The 20439-nt window shown below is 54.5% G+C and overlaps 10 protein-coding genes and 1 non-coding gene across 11 annotated transcripts; 3 read left to right on the top strand and 8 right to left on the bottom strand.

Annotated features, from left to right (window-relative positions):
- Nucleotides 1-868: 868 nt before the first annotated feature.
- On the bottom strand, nt 869-1878 carry VTJ04DRAFT_2142 (uncharacterized protein; the record flags this gene model as incomplete). The annotated part of the gene is made up of 3 exons (XM_069359899.1): nt 869-1375; nt 1434-1718; nt 1783-1878. 3 exons carry the CDS (start codon nt 1876-1878, stop codon nt 869-871), a joined length of 888 nt encoding a protein of 295 aa, XP_069220663.1.
- Nucleotides 1879-5225: 3347 nt separating this feature from the next.
- On the top strand, nt 5226-5565 carry VTJ04DRAFT_2143 (uncharacterized protein; the record flags this gene model as incomplete). The annotated part of the gene is made up of 2 exons (XM_069359900.1): nt 5226-5495; nt 5548-5565. The coding sequence occupies 2 exons, from the start codon at nt 5226-5228 to the stop codon at nt 5563-5565; spliced, it is 288 nt and encodes a 95-aa protein (XP_069220664.1).
- Nucleotides 5566-5569: 4 nt separating this feature from the next.
- Nucleotides 5570-6292, bottom strand: VTJ04DRAFT_2144 (uncharacterized protein; the record flags this gene model as incomplete). The annotated part of the gene is made up of 2 exons (XM_069359901.1): nt 5570-6000; nt 6085-6292. 2 exons carry the CDS (start codon nt 6290-6292, stop codon nt 5570-5572), a joined length of 639 nt encoding a protein of 212 aa, XP_069220665.1.
- A 583-nt stretch (nt 6293-6875) lies between these two features.
- Nucleotides 6876-8224, bottom strand: VTJ04DRAFT_2145 (uncharacterized protein; the record flags this gene model as incomplete). Its single annotated transcript, XM_069359902.1, has 3 exons — nt 6876-7648; nt 7705-7952; nt 8157-8224. 3 exons carry the CDS (start codon nt 8222-8224, stop codon nt 6876-6878), a joined length of 1089 nt encoding a protein of 362 aa, XP_069220666.1.
- Nucleotides 8225-8892: 668 nt separating this feature from the next.
- VTJ04DRAFT_2146 (uncharacterized protein) lies at nt 8893-10725 on the top strand (the record flags this gene model as incomplete). The annotated part of the gene is made up of 5 exons (XM_069359903.1): nt 8893-8960; nt 9017-9099; nt 9158-9741; nt 9792-9951; nt 10007-10725. 5 exons carry the CDS (start codon nt 8893-8895, stop codon nt 10723-10725), a joined length of 1614 nt encoding a protein of 537 aa, XP_069220667.1.
- Nucleotides 10726-11447: 722 nt separating this feature from the next.
- Nucleotides 11448-12163, bottom strand: VTJ04DRAFT_2147 (uncharacterized protein; the record flags this gene model as incomplete). Its single annotated transcript, XM_069359904.1, has 3 exons — nt 11448-11540; nt 11634-11814; nt 11916-12163. 3 exons carry the CDS (start codon nt 12161-12163, stop codon nt 11448-11450), a joined length of 522 nt encoding a protein of 173 aa, XP_069220668.1.
- A 299-nt stretch (nt 12164-12462) lies between these two features.
- VTJ04DRAFT_2148 (uncharacterized protein) lies at nt 12463-13601 on the top strand (the record flags this gene model as incomplete). The annotated part of the gene is made up of 7 exons (XM_069359905.1): nt 12463-12474; nt 12553-12661; nt 12720-12785; nt 12848-12942; nt 13046-13142; nt 13204-13432; nt 13499-13601. The coding sequence occupies 7 exons, from the start codon at nt 12463-12465 to the stop codon at nt 13599-13601; spliced, it is 711 nt and encodes a 236-aa protein (XP_069220669.1).
- Nucleotides 13602-14396: 795 nt separating this feature from the next.
- VTJ04DRAFT_t45 lies at nt 14397-14494 on the bottom strand. Its single transcript has one exon. It is a non-coding gene; the product is annotated as a tRNA-Lys (tRNA).
- Nucleotides 14495-15108: 614 nt separating this feature from the next.
- On the bottom strand, nt 15109-16710 carry VTJ04DRAFT_2149 (uncharacterized protein; the record flags this gene model as incomplete). Its single annotated transcript, XM_069359906.1, has 2 exons — nt 15109-15832; nt 15890-16710. 2 exons carry the CDS (start codon nt 16708-16710, stop codon nt 15109-15111), a joined length of 1545 nt encoding a protein of 514 aa, XP_069220670.1.
- Nucleotides 16711-16754: 44 nt separating this feature from the next.
- VTJ04DRAFT_2150 (uncharacterized protein) lies at nt 16755-17333 on the bottom strand (the record flags this gene model as incomplete). The annotated part of the gene is made up of 1 exon (XM_069359908.1): nt 16755-17333. One exon carries the CDS (start codon nt 17331-17333, stop codon nt 16755-16757), a length of 579 nt encoding a protein of 192 aa, XP_069220671.1.
- Nucleotides 17334-18191: 858 nt separating this feature from the next.
- VTJ04DRAFT_2151 (uncharacterized protein) lies at nt 18192-20015 on the bottom strand (the record flags this gene model as incomplete). The annotated part of the gene is made up of 4 exons (XM_069359909.1): nt 18192-18662; nt 18735-18968; nt 19024-19087; nt 19147-20015. The coding sequence occupies 4 exons, from the start codon at nt 20013-20015 to the stop codon at nt 18192-18194; spliced, it is 1638 nt and encodes a 545-aa protein (XP_069220672.1).
- Nucleotides 20016-20439: the final 424 nt, after the last annotated feature.

Raw genomic sequence — 20439 nt, forward strand, 5'->3', positions numbered from 1 at the left:
TCGACCCACGTTTGGCACAGAGAAGATTTGGAGTGATCCATAGCTTTATCTCTATGCTCTCCAAGTCAAGTATTGTCTAAGTACCTTAGGGACCAAGTAGATAGGTACCAGTGGCATAGCAACAACCACGCAATGGTGTCAATTAACAACCTCAACACTCTCTTGGTCACGTTATTGCTCAAGATCGTCTGACACTATCTACCGGACCATGGTTTGACATAGCAATTGAGAACAGCACTGCCATAAAAGTTGCAGACTCAAAAGTAGCCCAGAAAACCGCACGCTCAATTGTTTCGTACATAATGATACACCCACTAGAATCAAAACACCAGAAGAAGCCCTCAAAACAAACACGAACCGAGGGAATGAAAGTAAACCAAGCCCAAAGAAGTCACCAAAAACCGAAAGAAAACGAAAGCCCGACCCACACGATAGCCACTATTGTAACGCTCATCCGACAAATCTCAAGTCCAACACACTCCACGTAGTGCCATTGGGTCGTGCCATTCTACCGTTGTTTTTCCCCATAAACTCCCTCGGCAATATGCCAAAGAAAAACAACGCGGAAACAAGTCATGGTGCAAGCCACTGCTCCAAGGGGGAACTCATGGTCAATGCATCACGAAAATGTCAAACCATGGAGGCCGATCCTGAACACAGTAGGATCCTGAAGAAAAGGGGTATATAGAAGAGGAAAGAGAAAAAAAGAGGACGTCGTCGAGACGGGTGAAGAAAAAACAAGCAAGAAAATGCATCATCCACATGGTATCGTGCGTTTTGCCCTGGACCCCCAGCAGCTCGAGTCCTGTCGCCGAAACTCCGGTAACCAAGGCACCTTCATGTCGCCTGCGTTGATTCTTCAGGTCGACTATAAGAGGATCAAGTAGTTGCTGGGAGCGATGCCCGTCTCGCCGTTCTCTTTGCGTGCTTGCCACCACCTCCCGCTGACGTCGCTGACTTCTAGGATCTCGTGCTTTTGGAAGGAGATCTCGTTGGCGTCTTCGGGGTTGGCCTCGTAGCTGTAGATGGCCTTGGCGCGGTAAGGGTATTCGGTAGGTGGCACCACCTCAGCGTCTGGGTTCAGAGTTTGAGGGGTCTTTTGTGCTGCTTGCGATGATGAGAAGCCCGGCACAGACGAGTTACGCAGGCCTGAGTTCATGCCGCCCACGGGAGACGGGTTCTCGAGACCGTTGAGCTGCGACGTATACATCTGTGGAGGCTGGACCGAGGTCGATGTCTCGGGCCTGCGGCTGGAATAGGCTCCCGTCATGGTTTGACGATTCGCGGATGTCGACTCCTTGGCAAGGGCAAACGAGTCGATGTAGGCGCGTGGGACAGCTGAAGGAGCTGAGCCGAAGTAAAAGATCCACACGATCTAAGATAGACCGTTAGCAGAGGAACATACAGTTGGAGATAATGTAAATTTCACGCACCGTCACCATAGACAGGAGGATGAAGCCGGCAGCCGCGGCCTCCTTGGCACCTTGACTCGTGTGAATGAGGCCATTCACAGCCGACGTCGAGAGCACCAACCCGCAGCCGAGATACCCAACGATGGCAACATGGTATGTCTGAGTGCTGTCTGACGCGACCACGACAAAGACGCCGATAATGATGCCAAAGAAGAACACTAATGTCCAGTAGGTGTACAGTGGGAAGTCCTTAGGGACCTGTACATGGGCAAGAATTGTCGAGACAAAGGAAATGATCCAAGCGAGCTATCATAACGTCAGTCGCAGTTCAGAACCAATAGATCTGTCATGAAATGCTGGTGAATCTTACCGCTGCGATGGAGATGGTCGCCAGAGCGAATGGGTCGCCGATAATGTTCCCAAGGCTCACACGCTTGCGAGCGTACTGGTTGCTCGAGTACTCCATTTTCCTCATCGACGGCGAGGTGGTGTAACCGTAATTTGCCATAAAAGGTTGGAAAAACCAGAGGGCCGACGGCTAGGTCGCGGCGATCTGGCGTAAATGGTACGTGATAGTTCAATGGTCGTGAGTCTCACGAACGCGCATGGGCGAGACGATCGTCCGATTCGCAAGGCGTTCGCGCCTCCAAAGAGACGTTCGCAAGGGGAACTTGAAGGGTGGAGCGTGGAGCCCGACTGAAACGCTCGATTCTGGCCACTTGGCGTAGATGTTGTCGCGACGCAAGGTGAGAGATGGTCGACGATAGTCGGCGATTCTGGGGGAAGCGCAAAAGAGGAGGGGTCGTCGAAGAACAGCAATTAAACGTTGTAGCGAAAGGGAAGCGTCGCCGATCGTGAGGGTCGATGTGTTGCTGACTTCTTTGACAGGCTGGCTCGAAGGTCGACGGTCGTGACAACAAAGATGTTCCGGATCAACAGACGAAACCCTTGACACCCGTAATGAAAAGGTTCCCGTTGTCGAGTTAAAAGAAAACGCAGGTCTTGATCCAATTTTGCTGAATGCAACCGCAGTGCCTGCCGAGGTGCTTCATCAAATCGGAAGCTTGTGGACGAGGAAAGGAAATCGAGGCCGTTCGTTTGGCGCACACTTTCAATCGGCGGGGGCCGGTGATGTGGAAGATGATGGATGGATGGAAGAAAAGATGAAGAGTGAGAGAATGAATGCGAAGGGCAAAAGTGAGGGTGGTGACGGGAAAGAGGAGAAGACAGGGTGGTAAATGGGTTAATGCGTGATGGAAGGAGGCAGAGGGAGGACAACCACGGCCCAGGCACAAAGCGGGAAGGACGGGGAAAGAGGGCCTGAGGGTGCACGACCAGGGGGGGTGCCAGGGGAAGGTGGAGGACAGCGGAGTCGATTTGGCCCTGCGCGCTGCGGAAACAACAGAGGGAGGGGCCAGGGGCGGATCGTGCGCTCGCGTCTGCCAGTCGGCTGGACGTCGTTGGCCAGCTGGACGCTGCGCTTCCGTACCGAACCTAGTGGTAAAGCGTGGATGAAGGCTAAAACCGTTGAATTGACTGTATCGTTAACGATTCAACACCAGATCCACTTGGTCAAGAATGGATAGGATTGCATTTCAGCCAGTCCAACGTGCATTGTTTGAAGGTTTTGCGGCTGGAATTACGACCAGGTATGAGGGATGCAGTGCGCTTCTCCATTGTTAAAGTGGTGTCGAGTCAGCAATAGTTTCCACGTCACCTGCAGGTGTTGTAACATTTTCAATTCGTACGGAGTCTCACAGATAGAAAAAGAAGACATGCTGAATGCCGGATGTCAATATTCCAACTTGCCTGAAGTGGAAAGAGGCTGAGATCCGTGAAAGCAATATTCCATGCACCTCCATCTGCCTCACGCAGAAACACGGGTTTACACGAGGGCTATTGAATATCAGAGGAACGCACCGGAAATGTCCATGAACTGCTACGGACTCCATCAACAGAGAGACGATAGCCTTGAAAATCGCCGATCTGACCGGTGTCTGTGTTCGTGGCGACCACAGGTCAGATCAGCGGGTAAACAAGCACAAACTCTTCCGACGCTCAGTATCTCGCCAGCGAATTTTGCCAACACCATCTCTCACTGATCGATGGAAACACCAAACACTCCGTGGCTACGCCCCGGGGATTTCTCAATGGAAACGGCGCTGCCAACCGTCTCTTTGGCGTTTGAAATGAGAACCCTGATGGGAATTCTGTTCGCTGCAACGCTCTCTCTCTGTCTGCTCGGATGAGCTCGGCAAAATCTCCCCGTGGATCTGACTTGATTGGACAACATCACACGCAGTTCAAGGTGGCGACGTTGGTGTGCAGGCCCCTGGATGCTTGGCTGCCGCCCACGGTAGCCCCGCTTCGGGTGTTTCATGTTTCACACGCCCACGGCTCCCAAGCAAGTGGTGCTAGAGTTTCTGGACTGGACCATAATGAGCTCGAAACAGCTTGGCTCCCTGGGCTGTGCAACTTGGCTGGAAGTGAAAGAAAAGTCTTGAAGCAGGTCAGGGATGAGCGCGTCAGCGGTGGTGCTGTTGTTCTTGGTGCCTGATGAACAAGCTTATCGCCCTCAGCATGTGCTGTCACTGGAACCCTACTCAAGGATGGTTTGCAGCTCCAGTTCTCGTTGTTTCGGAGATCAATGTCGACTTGACGTGGTGGCGGTGGATATCCAAGACATGCAGATAGGCGCCTGAGATACCTGACACTGTGGTGATGTTGAGACTCCCTGGAGGCCTACTCCGTACTGTCCTGACTGGATCTGGGAAGCTTCCATTGTTGAGTTCGTCCCTAAGTTGCCCACATGGTTATCACATGCAGCTGGTTCCTGCATTCGAGCGATCTATGCGTAGCACGCAAACCTGGCCTCAACCCCCAACATCAACGTCGGCAGCCAAGCTGTCGTCGTGGGCTTTAAACAGCCTCCGATGGTTCCCAACGGAGTGAAGAGTCAGATACTTTCCCTGCCAAGCGGCTGAGGCAACGCACGATGTGGTTCTCCTGAAAATGTCCTTATGCTGGTAGCAAGCAACCCCGCGGTGTAGGGCTCGAGGACAGCGCCCGGAACACATCATTGATATCCCTTTGTCCTCCATGGACATGGCATGTGGAATCTGGAATGTCGTACAAAGTGGAAAGTCTGTAGACATTACGATATGTTGGAACGGCTACTCACAGCTTTCGGAAGTGTATAAATGATTTAATATTCCCTAGACTTCCTCAACGGATGGCCGTCAAAGCCAGCGTCTTCCGTTTCAACGCCCGGCTTTTGACCCTTACAACCTCAACACCAGGTTCGTCTGGTGGCACTATCCTCCATGGCGACAAGGACCCAATGAGGCCAGTTACCCAGATACTTCTCCAGCATAACCAGGTATCCCCACTGTCCAAATCTGCCTTGCAGACAAAATGACAACGAGTGATGAGTGTGATGGCGGGGTGAGATCGCCGTGATGAAACACGGAGAAACAGGTGCCGGACCTGGCTCATACGGGATCATACGGCGCCACGTGCTGCTGGGATATGCTCTTTTTTGACGGAGGTGTCTTCGCAACACGTGGTTGCGGCATTGGTGTCAGATGTGAATCGTGGATGGGCATCGCACATATCCGTAGAGCGTTCGTGCCACAGACATATATTCGGACTGTGTAAAGCCAGGATCTAGAACGGATTGATAGAGAACATGGCCCTTAGTTCAGACTTCTTGTTTCTCATTGCTCCACCTGCGGAGTATAGTTTTAGGGCCGGGAAGTTATGTTGGTCCCCAATACAATATCATAACATCTAGTTATAGGTCCCGAAGCCTGGATGTCTGATCAGTTGATCAGCCTGGCGGCCAATCCTGGCTCGATTCCTTCCCTCAATGGCACCCGACTCTCCGCAATGTTGTTCGTTTCCTGGAGGAGTGAGTATGAAGGGAACCAACATGTAACACGGAGGGACGCCGCTGCTCATCCGTCATGGAGGATTCCCTTCACCCAGAAGCTCTCCACCAGGGTTGCGGTTGAGATAGGCGAAATGGCACATCGCGAAACGCGCACCGCTATTCATCCGCCACGACGGAGCATGAAGTGCTCCGTCCTGAATAGCCATTGCCATGTGATTCGAGCATCCGCACATCACTGCCCAGCCCAGGCCCAAGTATTAAATGGTCAAAGAGCCTCCAGTTCATCCTTCCTCCTCCTTTCTTCCCTCCTCAAATCCCGCTCGACACGCTCCAGCCGCGTATGCGAGTCGGCAAGGGACTGCCCACACCTCAAGATTCCGCCTTCATACCATATTCGCAACGCGCGCTCGCTGCGACGGCGGAGCTCTGCCATCTCGGCCTCCTGCGCGCGCTGCAACGCCTCGACGGCGCGCATCCGTGGCACTAATGACGCCAGCTGCGCGCTCTGTGCCGCGTCGGGGATGGGTGCGTCTGACGTCGCGGCCGTCAGCGCCGAGGCCATGGCGGGGAAGTCGGTGGCATATGCGAGGACGGTGGTTCGGACTTCTTCGGGGGAGAGTTGGGTTGGTGGGAGCTGGGAGGAGCTGCCGCTCGACGACGTGGAAGCGGGCTGGAAGAGTGTTGGGTGGGATTTGTCTGGGGGAAGTGTTAAAGTTGTGTTAGCACTAGATCCCCGCGAGGCATATCCTTAGACAGGCCGTGCCAGATGAAGAGACATACAGATCTGCAGGATTTCGGAGTAGACGCGGAAGTGCCGGAGCAGCTGGGAGAACCGGCGCTCCAGCTCCGCGAGCGAAGTCGCGACTGGCTGGGCCGGTTGGTCAGTTGACGGTGCGGTCGATCCGTAGAGGATTTGCTCGAGCCGTAACAGACGCTCCTCCAGAAGAGAGAGCGTCACAAGTGTGGTCTCATCAAGCTTGCTCTCCATGACGTCATGCCGTGGTGTTTGGTGTGGATGCTGCTGGGTGATGGGAGTGGTGTTGCGATTGGGAAAGTCGAAGTCGCCTTGTAAACAAGCATCACATGAAGTGGGTCCTGCATACCTTCCTAATTTGGGTCTTACACGACAACCCCATATCACTTCAACCGTAAGGATTCTACGATCTGACAAAGGTTCTTGGTTTCTGTCCAAATGTCTCTTCTCTATGTTCGACTATTCTATCCGAGGCAGTGCCAGGTAAAATTCTATCCTAAAGAGGAAAAGTGTGAGACAGTACGGATAGAGATGAAAATGGTGGTCGAACAGAGATAACGAAAATACAACACAATATCGATGGAAAACAGGTAGAAGCATGAGTGGGGACCATGTTTCTTTGCTTCTGCTGTGAAATACCAGTCAAAGTGAGTAGATGAGCAACCAATCTGAGTTAGGTCTCCCTTGCCGCCTTGATTTTTTTCTTCAACCCTCGGCGGTTTCCATGGCAAAGGCCATTTATTCCCGCGTTTCTTTCTGCAGAGGCTCACGAAATCCCTGTGACGAAATTGGGTGGTCGCGTCTGCATGTCCCCCATTCAAGGTGCGTGAATACCCTGTGCGCGTAAAAGAGCCCGGAGGGTATCGCGATAGACTTCCTGTGTATAACCCTGTCCGTTGTTGTCTGAGGCGACGTTGCGGCGAGGCTGAAGATTGGCATCATTGGGAAGGGCAATGGAAAGGTCCGCATCGACGTCCATACCAGAAGTCTGGCCGAAGTCTGTGTTCTCATCACCTTGGAGGTTAGGGTTGGTCAGAGCATTTTTGTCGTGGATAGCGGCCGAAATCTCGGCTCCACCGTCATGGGGATTCGAGCTGGTTGGACCATTGCTAAAGTGGATGGCAACAGAATTTCCAGGAGCAATGGCAGTAGTCCCATCGCCCTGGAGGTCCAGGTTGGCCAGGATATTGCCAGAATGGATGGCGACAAGATGGCCAGGAGGGTTGGCAGAGAGGTCGGGGTAGAAATATCCAGTGTCTTGAAAGTTGAACCCGGGGAGCTGGAAGTTGAACCAATCGCCAGAGGTGGCTAGCTGGTTGTTCAGATTGAGTACAGGGTCGACCATACCAACAGTGTTGCCTGGGGTGTTATTCTCGGGAAACTGGGAGGGAAACCCAATGCCGGAGGTATCTGCCCGGTTGTTTGCGTTGTTTCCAGGATGGTTCACAATAACATTGTCCCCAATTCCCTTATCCTGGGTGTCATAGTTGAGAACCTGGAAGTTGAATCCGATGTCAGGGGCAACTGTCTCGTTGTTTTGATTGGTAGCAGTGGTGTTGAGGTTTATGGCTTGTAGGGCCTGGAGGTGTTCTGTAAGGTCTGTCAGCACCTCTTTGGCTATTTTCATCATAAAGAGAGAACCAAACCCCATAGCCGGAGACCCTCCCGGAGTTCATTGCCATGGGCAGACTCCATGTGCGAAGCGAGTTCATCGCGGCGAGCGAAGACCGCGCTGCAACCACTCCGGTAGCACCGACGAGTGCCTTCCCCATGCTTGTTGCTCCAGTGACGGTTGTAGCTGTTCTTTGCACAGACAAGACCACAATCAGTGCAGAGGGTCTTTTGGTTTGAATCTGAGTCGAAGTAGGGAGCATGGTCGTTGTGAACATGTGCCCTGGCTGCCCGTTAGCATATGAACTCTTGGCGTTACGTATCACCCAGCGCCGTTTCTCTTGGCGGTTCCTTTTTCTGGCAGTCCGCAATGGCCAGACCCCTTTGGCGGCACCGTTTGGGTTTCTGCTTGGCAGCGCTTCTTGTGGATCAAAGAACATGGGAACTTTTGGTGATAAAAGTTTTTAAAACTTCTTGCGAGACATACCTTAGGCCATGTTCAGTGCCGAATTGAGCGTCACAATCGGGATATTTGCACCTGTACTGGTTGGACATCTTGGAGGACGACCAAAGTGTCCGGGGGCTGGTTGAATGGCTATCCACGGAAAACGGCGGCAAACGGAGAAGTCTTGAGTCGACCGTTTTGCAGGCGGAAACGGAGTTCTCTGTTTTGCAGGCTCACGTGCCCTTCTCGCCGGTGTCGCCGGTGGCCTTGGACGGCCCGTCAGCAGCCGTTTGTGGTGTCTCCACCAAGTCGCAGGCTTGGCAATCCCACGTCTTTGCCCGCCCCGTTCAGGCACGCTGTTCCTGGGCCACCTGATCGGTTTCCGCCTTGTCGTATCGGCTGGACCTAATGACGACGTTCATCCACCTCGACTCGAGCTGGTGCAAGAACCTCGAAGGTGTCACAGGATCCCGCCTAATTGTCTAAGAAGCACAACGACCGTGCTTTTCCTCCTTCATACATACGAAAGACGCCAGACCATCTGCAGTTTCTTTCTATTCCTCTGATCCAGCAGATCCGAAGAGTCAATCGATAAGCCCGACAGCCCGCCCTTTGAACCCTTTCACCATTGCGCGGACAAGGAACACCTATTATCTAGCTCCTCCCATGGCGAGGGTACCAGGCCCATAGCATATCGCTCTACCTATTCTACGACATTTGACCTCTTACCGGAGCCATCAACCACATTTCTGAGAAGCAGCGCCTGTCGCCAGGCTAGATGACGGGTTACTCGACTCTGGCGCCTGGCATCCCCTCGGGAAGTGCAGCCGCCGGAACCATGCCGCAGTGAGTTGATGCCCGTTGGCGATTCTGAAGGTCCAAACACTGACCTCATCGTCTAGCAGTCCGCGTCGACACCGCAACCCCAAGGCTGGCGCCGGCCATGCCTCGATGTTGAGCAGCAACATCAACCTCGTCAACACCAGTATGTGTTAATAAGGATTGGGAAAAATACTTGGGCGCTGGTTTCTGATGGTCTATAGTTGTTGGCGCTGGGACTCTTGCGATGCCCGCGGCCATGTCGCATTTCGGCGTCACTCTCGGAGTCCTGCTCATCATCTGGTGCGGCCTGACGTCAGCGTTCGGCTTGTATCTCCAAGCCCGGTGTGCTCGCTACCTGGACCGGGGAACATCCTCCTTCTTCGCCTTGTCTCAGATCACGTACCCTAATGCCGCTGTGGTATTTGATGCTGCGATTGCCATCAAGTGCTTCGGAGTTGGCGTGTCCTACATGATCATCATTGGCGACCTTATGCCGGGAGTGGCAGAAGCCTTTGGTGCTCTCGATTCGGGCCTTGACTTCCTGAGCGACCGAAAATTTTGGATCACGGCATTCTTCCTGGTCTTTATCATTCCGCTCAGCTTCCCGAAGAGGCTCGATTCGCTGAAGTACACGAGCATGGTCGCCCTGGTTGCCATTGGCTATCTCATCATTCTGGTTGTCTACCACTTTGCCGCTGATGAGATCCCCAACGACCGGGATATTCGCCTGATTAGGTGGGAGGGCCCAGTAGCTGCGCTTAGCAGTTTGCCGGTCGTCATCTTTGCGTACACATGCCACCAAAATGTGGGTATAATTTGCCAGTTGTACACAACCCTCTTGCTAATAAGGTATAGATGTTCTCCATCGTCAACGAGATCAAGGACAACTCCCCGGGCAGTATTGTGGCTGTCATTGCCTCTAGCATTGGCTCGGCGGCGTTCATTTACATCCTGGTTGCTATCACCGGTTATCTCACCTTTGGGAACGCCGTTAAGGGGAACATTGTTGGCATGTGTATGTAACCCTAGGGCGCTCACTGGCCCAGAACCAGACGCTGACACGTCTCTAGATCCTCCCTCGGTTGCCTCGACCATTGCCAAGGCCGCCATTGTAGCCCTGGTGACCTTCAGCATCCCCCTCCAAATCCATCCTTGCCGCGCCTCCATTGACGCCGTCCTCCGTTGGCGCCCCAATGGTGGCCAGCGCCCAGCGGGCCCAGGCAACCAACCGCTATTGCCATCAGCCGCGGCTACTGTGGTCGCCGATAGCCATGGCGGCCCCCCGGTCGTCGCCATGTCTGAGCTCCGCTTCGCCCTCATCACGAGCGCCATCCTCATCCTCAGCTATATTACGGCGCTGGAGGTGTCGAGTCTCGACCGCGTTCTCGCCTATGTTGGCAGCACCGGATCCACGGCCATATCGTTCATCTTGCCAGGCTTGTTCTACTACAAAATCAGCGATCCCGACAGCATCTACCATCAGCGGCTGTCCAAGGAGGATGATGATGTTGATCTCGCCGTCGATGCCGATGATGATGACGCGGACGCGGACGATGCAGGAGACTTGGCCAATTCAGGCCTCCTCTCCGCCAGCGTGGCGAGCCTCCGGTCGACGGCGAGCGGAGCAAGCGCCCGTCGGTCGTCGTGGTCCCGCTGGCGCCGCAAGTGGCGCTGGGACCTGGAGCACCTCGAGACAGGACTGCTCCGGAAGCTGGCGCTGTCCTTGTCGATTTATGGAGTCTGTGTCATGATTGTGTGCTTGATCATGAATTCCGCCTTCTCCCACTGACCGCTCTCTCTCTGCACCGGTCCCGCCAGAAGACCGGTGGCCTGCCTAGACAATCTCGAGATAGACGCAGAGTTTTAGATTTGCTTGTGGGTTTGCGTTGCATTTACAGTGTGGGGTGACAATATGAGGGTATAACGAGGAGTGGATAATATACCATCAGTTCAGTTATGGCGTCTGGGAAGGAGGGGAGTCTGTTGTTGCATTTGGAGTCTGTTGCTTCTGGGTAGGGGTTGGGAGGGTTTGGATGGATTGGTAGAATGGACACTCAGCAATAGGGATGGTATGGGCTCGGTACAACCTGCAATGTGATAAGGCATGTTCCCTATTTGTTGAATGGCGATGGATGCTGTATGCGGAGTTTTGCAATGTCGATTGGCTTTGATGTCTTCCTACTAGTTTTCTTGGTGGTCGTGGGAGAGATAGGAGACTGCTATGGTTGGAGCTGTTCAACAAGCTAGGACAGTCACACGTGGTGAAACCATGACTGGAGTCATGAGGCTTTGGAGAATGTCAAGGCATATCCTCTTTTATCGTACACGCCCAGATCTAAAAAAGAAACACATATCATAGGGAAGAATAACACCGACAAAACGCCTTTTGTACATGCCGTGGCCGAGGTAGGTATGTCGTGTATAGTTGGACCAATCGTTCGCCTGAGAGTCAAGGAATGTACGAACACTAAGCTTCTTGTTGGAACCGGCTCAATCCCAACTCGGACCTGGTTATGCCTGGCTCGCTCCGGACTGCTGCGACGTGCTGGTTGTTGTGGTGGATGCAGTCCCGGGACGAGGGTATTTCGGTGGGAGGATGCCGACCTGGTTCGCAGACAACAATGTCAGACTAAACTCTTCGGTGGAACAGACCCTACACATGTAGAGGGACGAATTGGACACGGGGAACGCCCATACATATGATAATAGCCTCCATACGGTGTCGGTGGGCTGTGCTCCAACACCTATCCAGTATTTCGCCCTCGTAATATCGAGCTTGATGTCCTTGTGCAGGCGGCCCGAGGGGTCGTACGGGTCTGGCTTGGGGATGGGGTCGTAGGTGCCGAGGACCTCGAGAGGTCGGCTGTTGCGAGCGGTGCTGTTGAGGAGGTGACGTCGAGTTAGCTGTGAGTTGGAGATATGTGGGCAGGGGGCTTTCGCAGCGGCGGCTGAAAGATGGACCGCTGAGCAGCTCCTTACCGGGCATGGGCGACGACGATGTTGTAGAAGGGCTTGTTCGTGCGCCCGAAACGGGCGAGCCGGATCTTGACCACCATTGTGCCAGCGGTTCCTTTCTCCTTTTGGACGACCGTAATCTGTGGTGCTGTGGCGCAATTGAGGTCAGCAGTTCTCGGAGACTGCCGTGCTTGGGGTGGTAGGTGTTGAGAGCTCTCTGATGGAGTTGCGATCTCCAAGGTGCACAGACCAAAGAGGTTGTCGGCATGCATGGAAATTTCGGCGCCGCATCGCGCGGGACAGTGGGTCAAAGTGGGTCCTTCCGGGCCCGATCGACCACTCCACTTCGCTGAGCCGATGATGTCGCCGTCCCGTTTACAGGAGGGGCAGCGGGGGTTGGCTGGATGTCAGACAACCTGGGACTCAAATCTTGAACACACTACGGTGATGTCAATTGATGCTTAGCTTTTCACAGCTCACCTGGGTTGCTATTCACTCTTGGACAGCATCTCTCCCAAGCTTCATTCACTGGTAGTCACCACTGACTTTTACATTCTCTCCTCAGTTCCAAATGGCCATCAAGGTAATGTTTGAACCTACATATGTGATATAGTATCTCATCGTAAGTTGATATTGAACGGTTGCTAACGCCAGTGGCCAGACTCTCTCAGCAAAGGCCGCCGCGGCCCTGGACCGCGAGCTGATGAGCACGGGGGCCTTCTCTATTGACCAGCTCATGGAGCTGGCGGGTCTTTCCGTTTCCCAAGTTGGTTTGTATTCTCGGCTCATAAGAACTTCAATGTAGACGACGAATGCTGACATGCTTAGTTCACCGCGTTCACCCCCTGAGCAAGGGTCCACGGATTCTTGTTGCAGTCGGCCCTGGCAACAATGGTACGTTGAGCTTCTCAATGTTGTTTCATTGCTCCTCTTAGCGTTGACACTCGAGCATCCAGGGGGCGATGGCCTCGTTGCTGCCCGTCATCTCCGTCATTATGGCTACCAACCCAGCATCTACTATCCGAAGCGGCCCAAGAACGAGCTGTATCAGGTGAGGATTTATTCCTGATGAAGATGTCATTCTTGCAGTTGATTCCCTTGATCAACTCTTGTCCTGCCGCACTGCGTACTGACAACCGGGCCACCATCAACAGCGACTCACCAAACAGCTCGAAGACCTCGAAGTTCCGTTTGTCGACGACTTCCCAAAGGCCCTGCAGTCCGCAGACCATGTGGTGGATGCCATCTTCGGTTGGCACATCCCCATCTTCCGAAGCCACATTGTCCACGCGAACTGACACCCCAACCCCAGGCTTCAGCTTCTCCGGCGAAGTGCGCGAGCCATTCCCGGCCGTCATCAATGCCATGGCGGAGGCCAAGGTCCCAGTGACGTCAGTCGACGCCCCCTCGTCGTGGGACATTGAACAGGGCCCGCCAAAGTCCGGCGTCGGCAGCAACTTCCACCCGGACGTCCTGGTGAGCTTGACCGCACCGAAACCGTTGGTGAAGTTCTTCAAGGGGCGTCATTTCATCGGTGGCCGGTAAGTTCCACAGTCGATGCTCCGATCGGCATTGCTTTGAGAGTTATGCTGACTGTTCTCCCCAAGGTTCGTGACGCCTGCCATCGCAAAGAAGTACGATTTTGACCTGCCGCCATATGAAGGCATTGACCAGATCGTCGAGGTTGGGCCCGATGGTCACAAACTTTGAGGCCGAGGGGTACAACATGCCTTGCCTTTCCTGCGTAATTGTCCCTGCGATATCTTCATAGCCTTCCTCGTGCCATCTGTTGTTGGAACACTGCCTTCGGCCTCTACCTGTCATGGCCCATAACCTTGTCCCAGCTTTGAGGAAACCGGAGGGGGCGGAGCCTTTCTCCAACCAGGGCTTGCAGGGGCTAGTCGTCTTTCTTGATCAGCTTGTGATACCGACCTCTGTCGGGAAATGCGATTTTAGTCTTCGCTATCGGCAAAGCATGCGCCAAGGTGGACTTGTACGAGACGCTTTTGAGCCTCATGTAGTGAAGTACGAACAAACAATGGGGATTTATCATCATTATATCTGAGGAGCGACAGAACCTTAAGCGGCCCAAGATATGTCAAGATTCTGACAACCTTCTCATAAGACCTACTCTATCAAACATGCCGTTGAAAAGTGCAATATCCCATGACATGGTTGGAAGGGGTGCATGGAACTAGAGACCAGGACAAGAAATGGGAAGCTATGCCTCATCATGCTTGCTAGACTTGAGTGCGTAGATATCAATCACATCTTGTGTGAATCCTGACAGCAGCAGCAGCGAACACAAACACTTGAGTCTTCGGTTGGGGAGGGAACAGAGAGAGGTGTGGTTGAGTATAGTCGCCAGGTCTCCAACAGCGGAGAGCACCAACACCATACGAAAAACCAGAGTGACGAAGATACGGCAAGCAAACAAAACACGTGAAGAAACAAAAACCGAAAAATCGTAAAAGAAGAAAAAAGCAGGCGTCCAGACGGGAATTGAGCCCGACGCGGGGGTCGAACCCGCAACCTTGAGATGACGGAGAATCCATCGGAAATCCTTTAAGAGTCTCACGCTCTACCGATTGAGCTAGCCAGGCAGACAGCTCATCATTTCGCCCGATGTGGGTTGGAGGTGGTACCGTGGAAACGGAGTGTTATACCGGGTTGAAGATTTTTCTTTGTTTTCCCAGATTTTTGCCCCTGTTCGTCGGATGTGTGCCGGCCGGGGAGCCTTGACTCCGAAGGTGGGGCGTGGACTCCGTCTCTCTGGGGCTGGACGGGACGGGACCGGAGGCACCGGCCTTCGGCTTTGGACCTCGGGAGCCTTCGTTCTGTTCCAATTCTTCTCCAACTGAATCACGAGATATCCATCAAGAAAATCACAAGTTTGGCCAATCGAGGCATATAATCTATTAGGACTCCCAAACGAAAACCCGATTCTCATTCGCACCCGTCTAAAAGCTCAGCGAAAGCACATGATATTGCTGGGGATATCACACCCGAATTGACAACCATCCAGAGGTAATCCAAAAAAAACGACGCGCTTCAGGCTCTGAGATCCACAGAACCAGACCAAATCAGAGAGAGAGAGACAAAGAAAGTTCGAGATCGATCCCTTTCCCGTGTAGCACCACAACCCCTGGAGCTTGAAATGCTTGACAACAATGATCAACGCCACAACAACCCCGCTCGCTTCATCCCATGACTACTACTACCTGAACCCGCCGCCAGAAGTAGGGCCATAATATCCGCCAGGAGGACCGTAGCCGTCCGCAGGGGGACTCCGGGGCGGGTATTGCGCGGGACTTGCGGAGCGCTGCGGGCTGCCGGGGCCGTTCATGTTGGGGAAGGTCGGGCTGCGCGGAGGGCCACCAAGAGACGGCGCCGGAGACTGGTTGGCCTGACGGTCTGGGTAGTAGCCGGGGGGAGCGCCGTGAGGGCTACCCGGAGGTGGGAAGCGGGGAGATTGGGGACCGGGGCTGGACGTGTTTCCGCGGGGAATGGCGCCGGCTGCCAAAGGAGCCATGGGAGGCAGGCCGCCATTGTGGTCGAGAGGAGAGGCAGGAGTGGGGCCCAGAGAAGGAGAGGGCGGCACGCTGTAGCTGTCGCCGTCGGCCATGCCGCCGGTGCGCATCTCCTTGGCGTTGTACTCGGATGCCTGAGAAGCGAAGCTGTCTGGGTCGACTCCGGCCTTCTTGAAGCGTTCGAGCTCGAGCCGCTCGGCTTCAGCACGGGCTTCGGCAGCCTTGGCCTCGCGCGCGCCGCGACGCCGTTGCCGGATGCAGTAGAAGAGTGCCGAGAATACGAGAAGGCCAATGAAGCCTGACCCGCCTGCGTAGACGGCAATCTTGGCCGACTCGGGAAGATCGTTCCACTTTTCGGCCAAGGTCTTCTCAGGCGGCGCATTCACGATCTCGTAAATGGTAGAGTTGCCCCTGAATCATGGTTAGTCTTCCAAGCCACGTCAATATGCAACAGCGGTGGCTACTCACTCGTGAATCTTGATGCTCTCCCAGGAGCCACTCTTGTCCGTGTACTCGTACATTTTGCCGCTGCTGTAGTCCTCGACATGGACGCTCTTGACGTACATTTCGAAGGGCCCCTGGCTGTAGTCGGTGTCACCACCGGCCCACTCGCGGGTGCCCTTGGGGAGCCGTGGGTCACCGCCCGCCCAAATGCCGAGGTACAAGCGCATCGGGGTCTGCGGGTAATAGTACGTATCATTGGCGTCCTTGGGCAGCAGACGGCGAACCCGCTCGCCATCGTAGTAGAAGTCGAGGAAATCCTTGGTCCAAACGGTCGTGTAGTTGTGGTAATCATTGTGCACATCCGGGACCGGGTGGTACCCGCCGTTGCTGACCTCAGGGATGACTCCCTTGCCGTAGTAGTTGGTTTGGGCGATCGTCGAGTTGGTGCCGAAGAATTCCCAGTCGATCTCGTCCAGGTTGTCGCTCAGCATCATGACGGAGCTGATGATACCCCGGCCGCGAGCGGCCTTCATGTGAATCTCAGTGCGGCCCCAGAAGTAGTAGAACTTTGACACGAGAGTGGGCGCGTCGCCCTGTTTGCTGAGCCTGAAGATGGCGCCCTTCTCGGGGTCGTAAGACATAGGACCGATCTTGGTCTCCCAAATGTTGAAGTTGGGGGAGACGTCAAAGGAGGTGCTGAGCTCCATGCCGAGAGCGGGATTGGGCGGGCATGTTTCGTTCATGGGAAAGCAATCTGTGGTGACCTGCGCGGCGGCCTGGCCCGCGAGGGCCGACCAGGCGAGGAGGGCGGCCGCCGGGGCGCGAATGGAAGTTGGTAACCGCATGGTGGTGAGTGGTGTACAGCCCAGGAAGCAGCGCCGAGCTGAGATTAAGTCGTCGTCGTTGCTGCGAAGAATGGGCTTCTCTTGGTCGTCCAGGACTTAGAGTTGCATATCGGTTGCAGAGCAAAGTCACCAGGACGAGCTGCAGAATCGATGAAGAGAAAGATGGCCGAGACCAAGGGATGCCGTGAAGAGATAAACGGAAGCGCTGTGGGAGAGCCGAACGATCTGGTGCGATCTGAAGCAGCGAACTTTCCGTAACTAGAGGAGCCGACAAAGTGACCTCGAGAGTGAACTGTAGGCAAGTACAAGGAGCGACAGGAAGGCGGACGCAAAGGAGTGTGGTTGCTCGAGTCTGAAAGGAGTGATTGACTCGAGCTTGTGTGTGCGCGCGCGGGAAACACGAAGGAGTGACTGAGACGACCGTTGGCGATGTCTCGAGGCGGCGATGACGACTGAAAGAGATCCGGAATGCGGTGAACCAGACGTGGGGAATGAAGGGGTAAAAAGGGGGCCTCCGTGAGACGCAAGGTACGCAAGGTACGGCAACGGAAACACCTTGGCAGAACTTCCCCAAGCGGGATAGCCCGCGGTGCCGCAGGAACCCGCAGGCCCGCAGGAGGCATGTGCCGGGTGTTCCTTGGTTTCTGCAGAGTGACCCAAGAGACGCTTCATCTGTTTAAGATAAGCTCTCTTTGCAGAAGCCAATCATTTTGGTGATGGTGTGCCAGGGGCGGTCTCTTGGCCTTGGCGTCCATTTTCCCCAAGACCCGCCATGTCCAACTTTGGGAAGCCGACGCCGGGAATTGGGACACGGAGGAGAGGGCGGCTGGGGAAGAAACCACACGAAACGCGAGGCGAGGGAGTTATTCGCTCATTCTTCCGGTCTAGTGTGTGACGGAACCAGCCATCTGGATGCTCTCATGAGATAAGGTTGTTGTCAGTAATGGCAGAGTGAAGACGAGGGAGAGAGACCTCACTATGGCCAGCCACATTCACAGTACGTACTGTACAGTAAAGTCTGAACAAGCGAAAACTGTTTGAAGCGGTCGTGTAAACCTGGTTAAAGAACGAGCGATCTTTTTCTGGAATGCATTGTTTTTTTCGCCTGCGCATTCCCATGCCGAGATGGCATGAAAGCCGAGCCCCAAGACCAATGCCCAATCTCGCTGGACAGATTGCAGGTGGGACTGACTGGCTTGGACAAAAAAAAAATCAACATGCAACGGTTTTCGAAAATCCACTTCGGCTGCTCCGCCGCACCAGCGTGCCGGAACCACGATGCAGGGTTACGTCGCTCTTCTCCCTAGACAGTCAAGGACGCCTCCCGAAGGATCGAAGGTGGTCTCCATCTCCATCACAGTCCAAGCCAATAGACCGACCAGGCCGAAATCGAAAGGTGACATGACCCGCAAAGAAGTTGTGTATTTTGGATGGGGTGCGGGTTTGCTGTACAGTACGTCGCAGGAAGATGGAAACATGTGTCACTCACCATTCACTCCCTCCCGCATGGTTACCCGCACCCACATGCTATCCTGCAGAAACAGGTTGTGGTTGACACTGTTCCACGGTTGCCATGGATAGACCAGTTGCATGTCAAACCGGCGCACCAACTCGACAATCACCTTGTTGAGCTCGACGAGTGCGAAGGCCTTGCCGGCACAACCCCAACGGCCGTATCCAAAGGCGAGCTCCGCCACGCGCCGCATTTCGGCTCGCTCCTCTTCGGATCTGCAAGTCCCTCCGGCTGTCGTCAAGAGCCACCTCTCTGGTCGGAACACCTCGGCATCGGGCCCGTACACCTTCGCGTTGCGTCCCGTTGCCCAAAAGTTTGGCGCAATGAGCGTTCCGCCCGGTACATGCTTCCCGTCGATGGTGTCGCCTCCCGGTGGGACGACCTTGTACGGCACGCCAACAAAGGGAGGGTGCAGCCGCATAGTTTCCCAGATGACCGCCTCGAGAGGTGTCAGTCAGTTCCATGCCACATCTGGCTTCCGCCAGTTCATGTCGACGAGGTGAATGCTCACCTGCAGATAAGGCAGACCATTAGCCTCAGCGTTGGTCACAGGACTCGAGATCCGACCCGTCCGAATGCCCTCGTCAATTTCGGATTGCAGCGCGACATAGCTCCGCGGTGTGCTCATGAGAAACAGCAGAATGGCCCGGATTGAGGTGGCTGATGTGTCACCGCCTGCAACGATCTGGAGAAGGGCTTCGGTTTCGCACTCTTGCTGTGTCATGCCATGTTGAATGAAGGAGCCCTGGTTGTTGTCAGTTTCTCTCGTAATCCTGCCGTGAAAGCGCTCCAAGGCTGACCAGCATATCCTGTTTCTTCTCCGCATTTGGAGCGAAGCGCTGAGCAATAATCGGCTTGATTGCACTGGAGGTTGTCAATCCCTCATTTCTCACGCAAACTGAGCGTGAAGAGGAACAACTCACGCCATCGTCCTCCCCAACCCCTTCTTGTCGGTTGGCTTTGGGCCAACAAGTTTGAGCAGGGTCTTAGACCCCAATATGGATCTCAACACTGGCACGGAGGCCGAGGCCGTAACTACGGCCGCTGCGTCGTGATACATCTCGATATGTCCGTGGATATCTCGCTCCTCGCGGATATGTCCAAACTCTTCTCCAAATCCCAATTTCGCAATCGCATCGAGCGTGAAGTACTGCGCCATGTTTCCCAGGTCTAGGAATGGCTTGCTCCGGTCATCCTCTCCGCGGCAGACAGCGTACTTGGTCTGGATCTTGTCCACCAACAGTGAGATGACATAATCCATATCCGCCTCGAAGTGGGGGTTATCCCTCCCGGCGTAGCCAGCAGCAGTTTGAGCCTTGAGCTTGTCATGCAGCGCGCCATTCAAGGTGCTCAGCATGGTCTCGTTGTAGGGGTCCGGCGAGAGGAACCCGTACCATTTGGACCGGGTGTAGCCTGTCCTCGCTCCCGACGTCCTGCGAATCACTTCCGGGTCGCTCGTGAGAAGCTCATTAGGCCCGATGCGGATCGTTGACCCTCCGTAGATGGCGCCATCCCCAGGACCGGCCCCGCGGCGTGTGTGCCTCCCATATCGGGCCTCCGCCTGGAGCAGCTTGTTAGCTGCTTGGCCACTCAAGAAGACACGCGCAATCCAGATGTAGGAGAAGGAGGCGAGAAAGGGTCCGTCGAAGTTTCTGAGACGCCGCCGTGCGAGAATCGCAGACACGACGTACGCCAGTACTGCTGCTATCAGTGCCGCGAGAGCCCATTCTCCCGACGAGAGCGTGAGTGTCCTCTCAAAGGAGATCGAGGAGATTATTAAAGAATGGTCCATGGTTGTCATGGAGTGGCGCTGGGTTGACATTGCTGTGTGGCCAGCAACCAGCAGCGCAAAGATTCACCGATTTCAACTGGGTGTTGGCAGGTACCTCAGGTACCTATTATTCCCTGTTGCATAGATTTTCAGCTTCGATGGGAGTGCAGAACTTTCCTGTTTCAAATAGGAGCCCAATGTCGCCTCGAAGGAGTGCAGCGTTGCTCCCGCTGGCCGCTGCTGATTTGCGGTTTTGTGTTGTATTATTGGCTCGTCTCGACTTGCCGCGCGTCTCATTCCCCCAAGAGTCGCACAGGTGTGATGACTGAAAGACCACTGGTACGCGGATCCTTCCCTCCCATCAAGTGCGAGATGCAGACCAACAGGTTTGGCAGGTATAGGTTGCCAACGACCAGACAAATGAGGGGATCTCAAAACTGCATCT

Source organism: Mycothermus thermophilus (genome assembly GCF_041956435.1).
Source record: "Mycothermus thermophilus strain CBS 625.91 unplaced genomic scaffold VTJ04scaffold_2, whole genome shotgun sequence".
NCBI lineage: Eukaryota > Fungi > Ascomycota > Sordariomycetes > Sordariales > Chaetomiaceae > Mycothermus > Mycothermus thermophilus.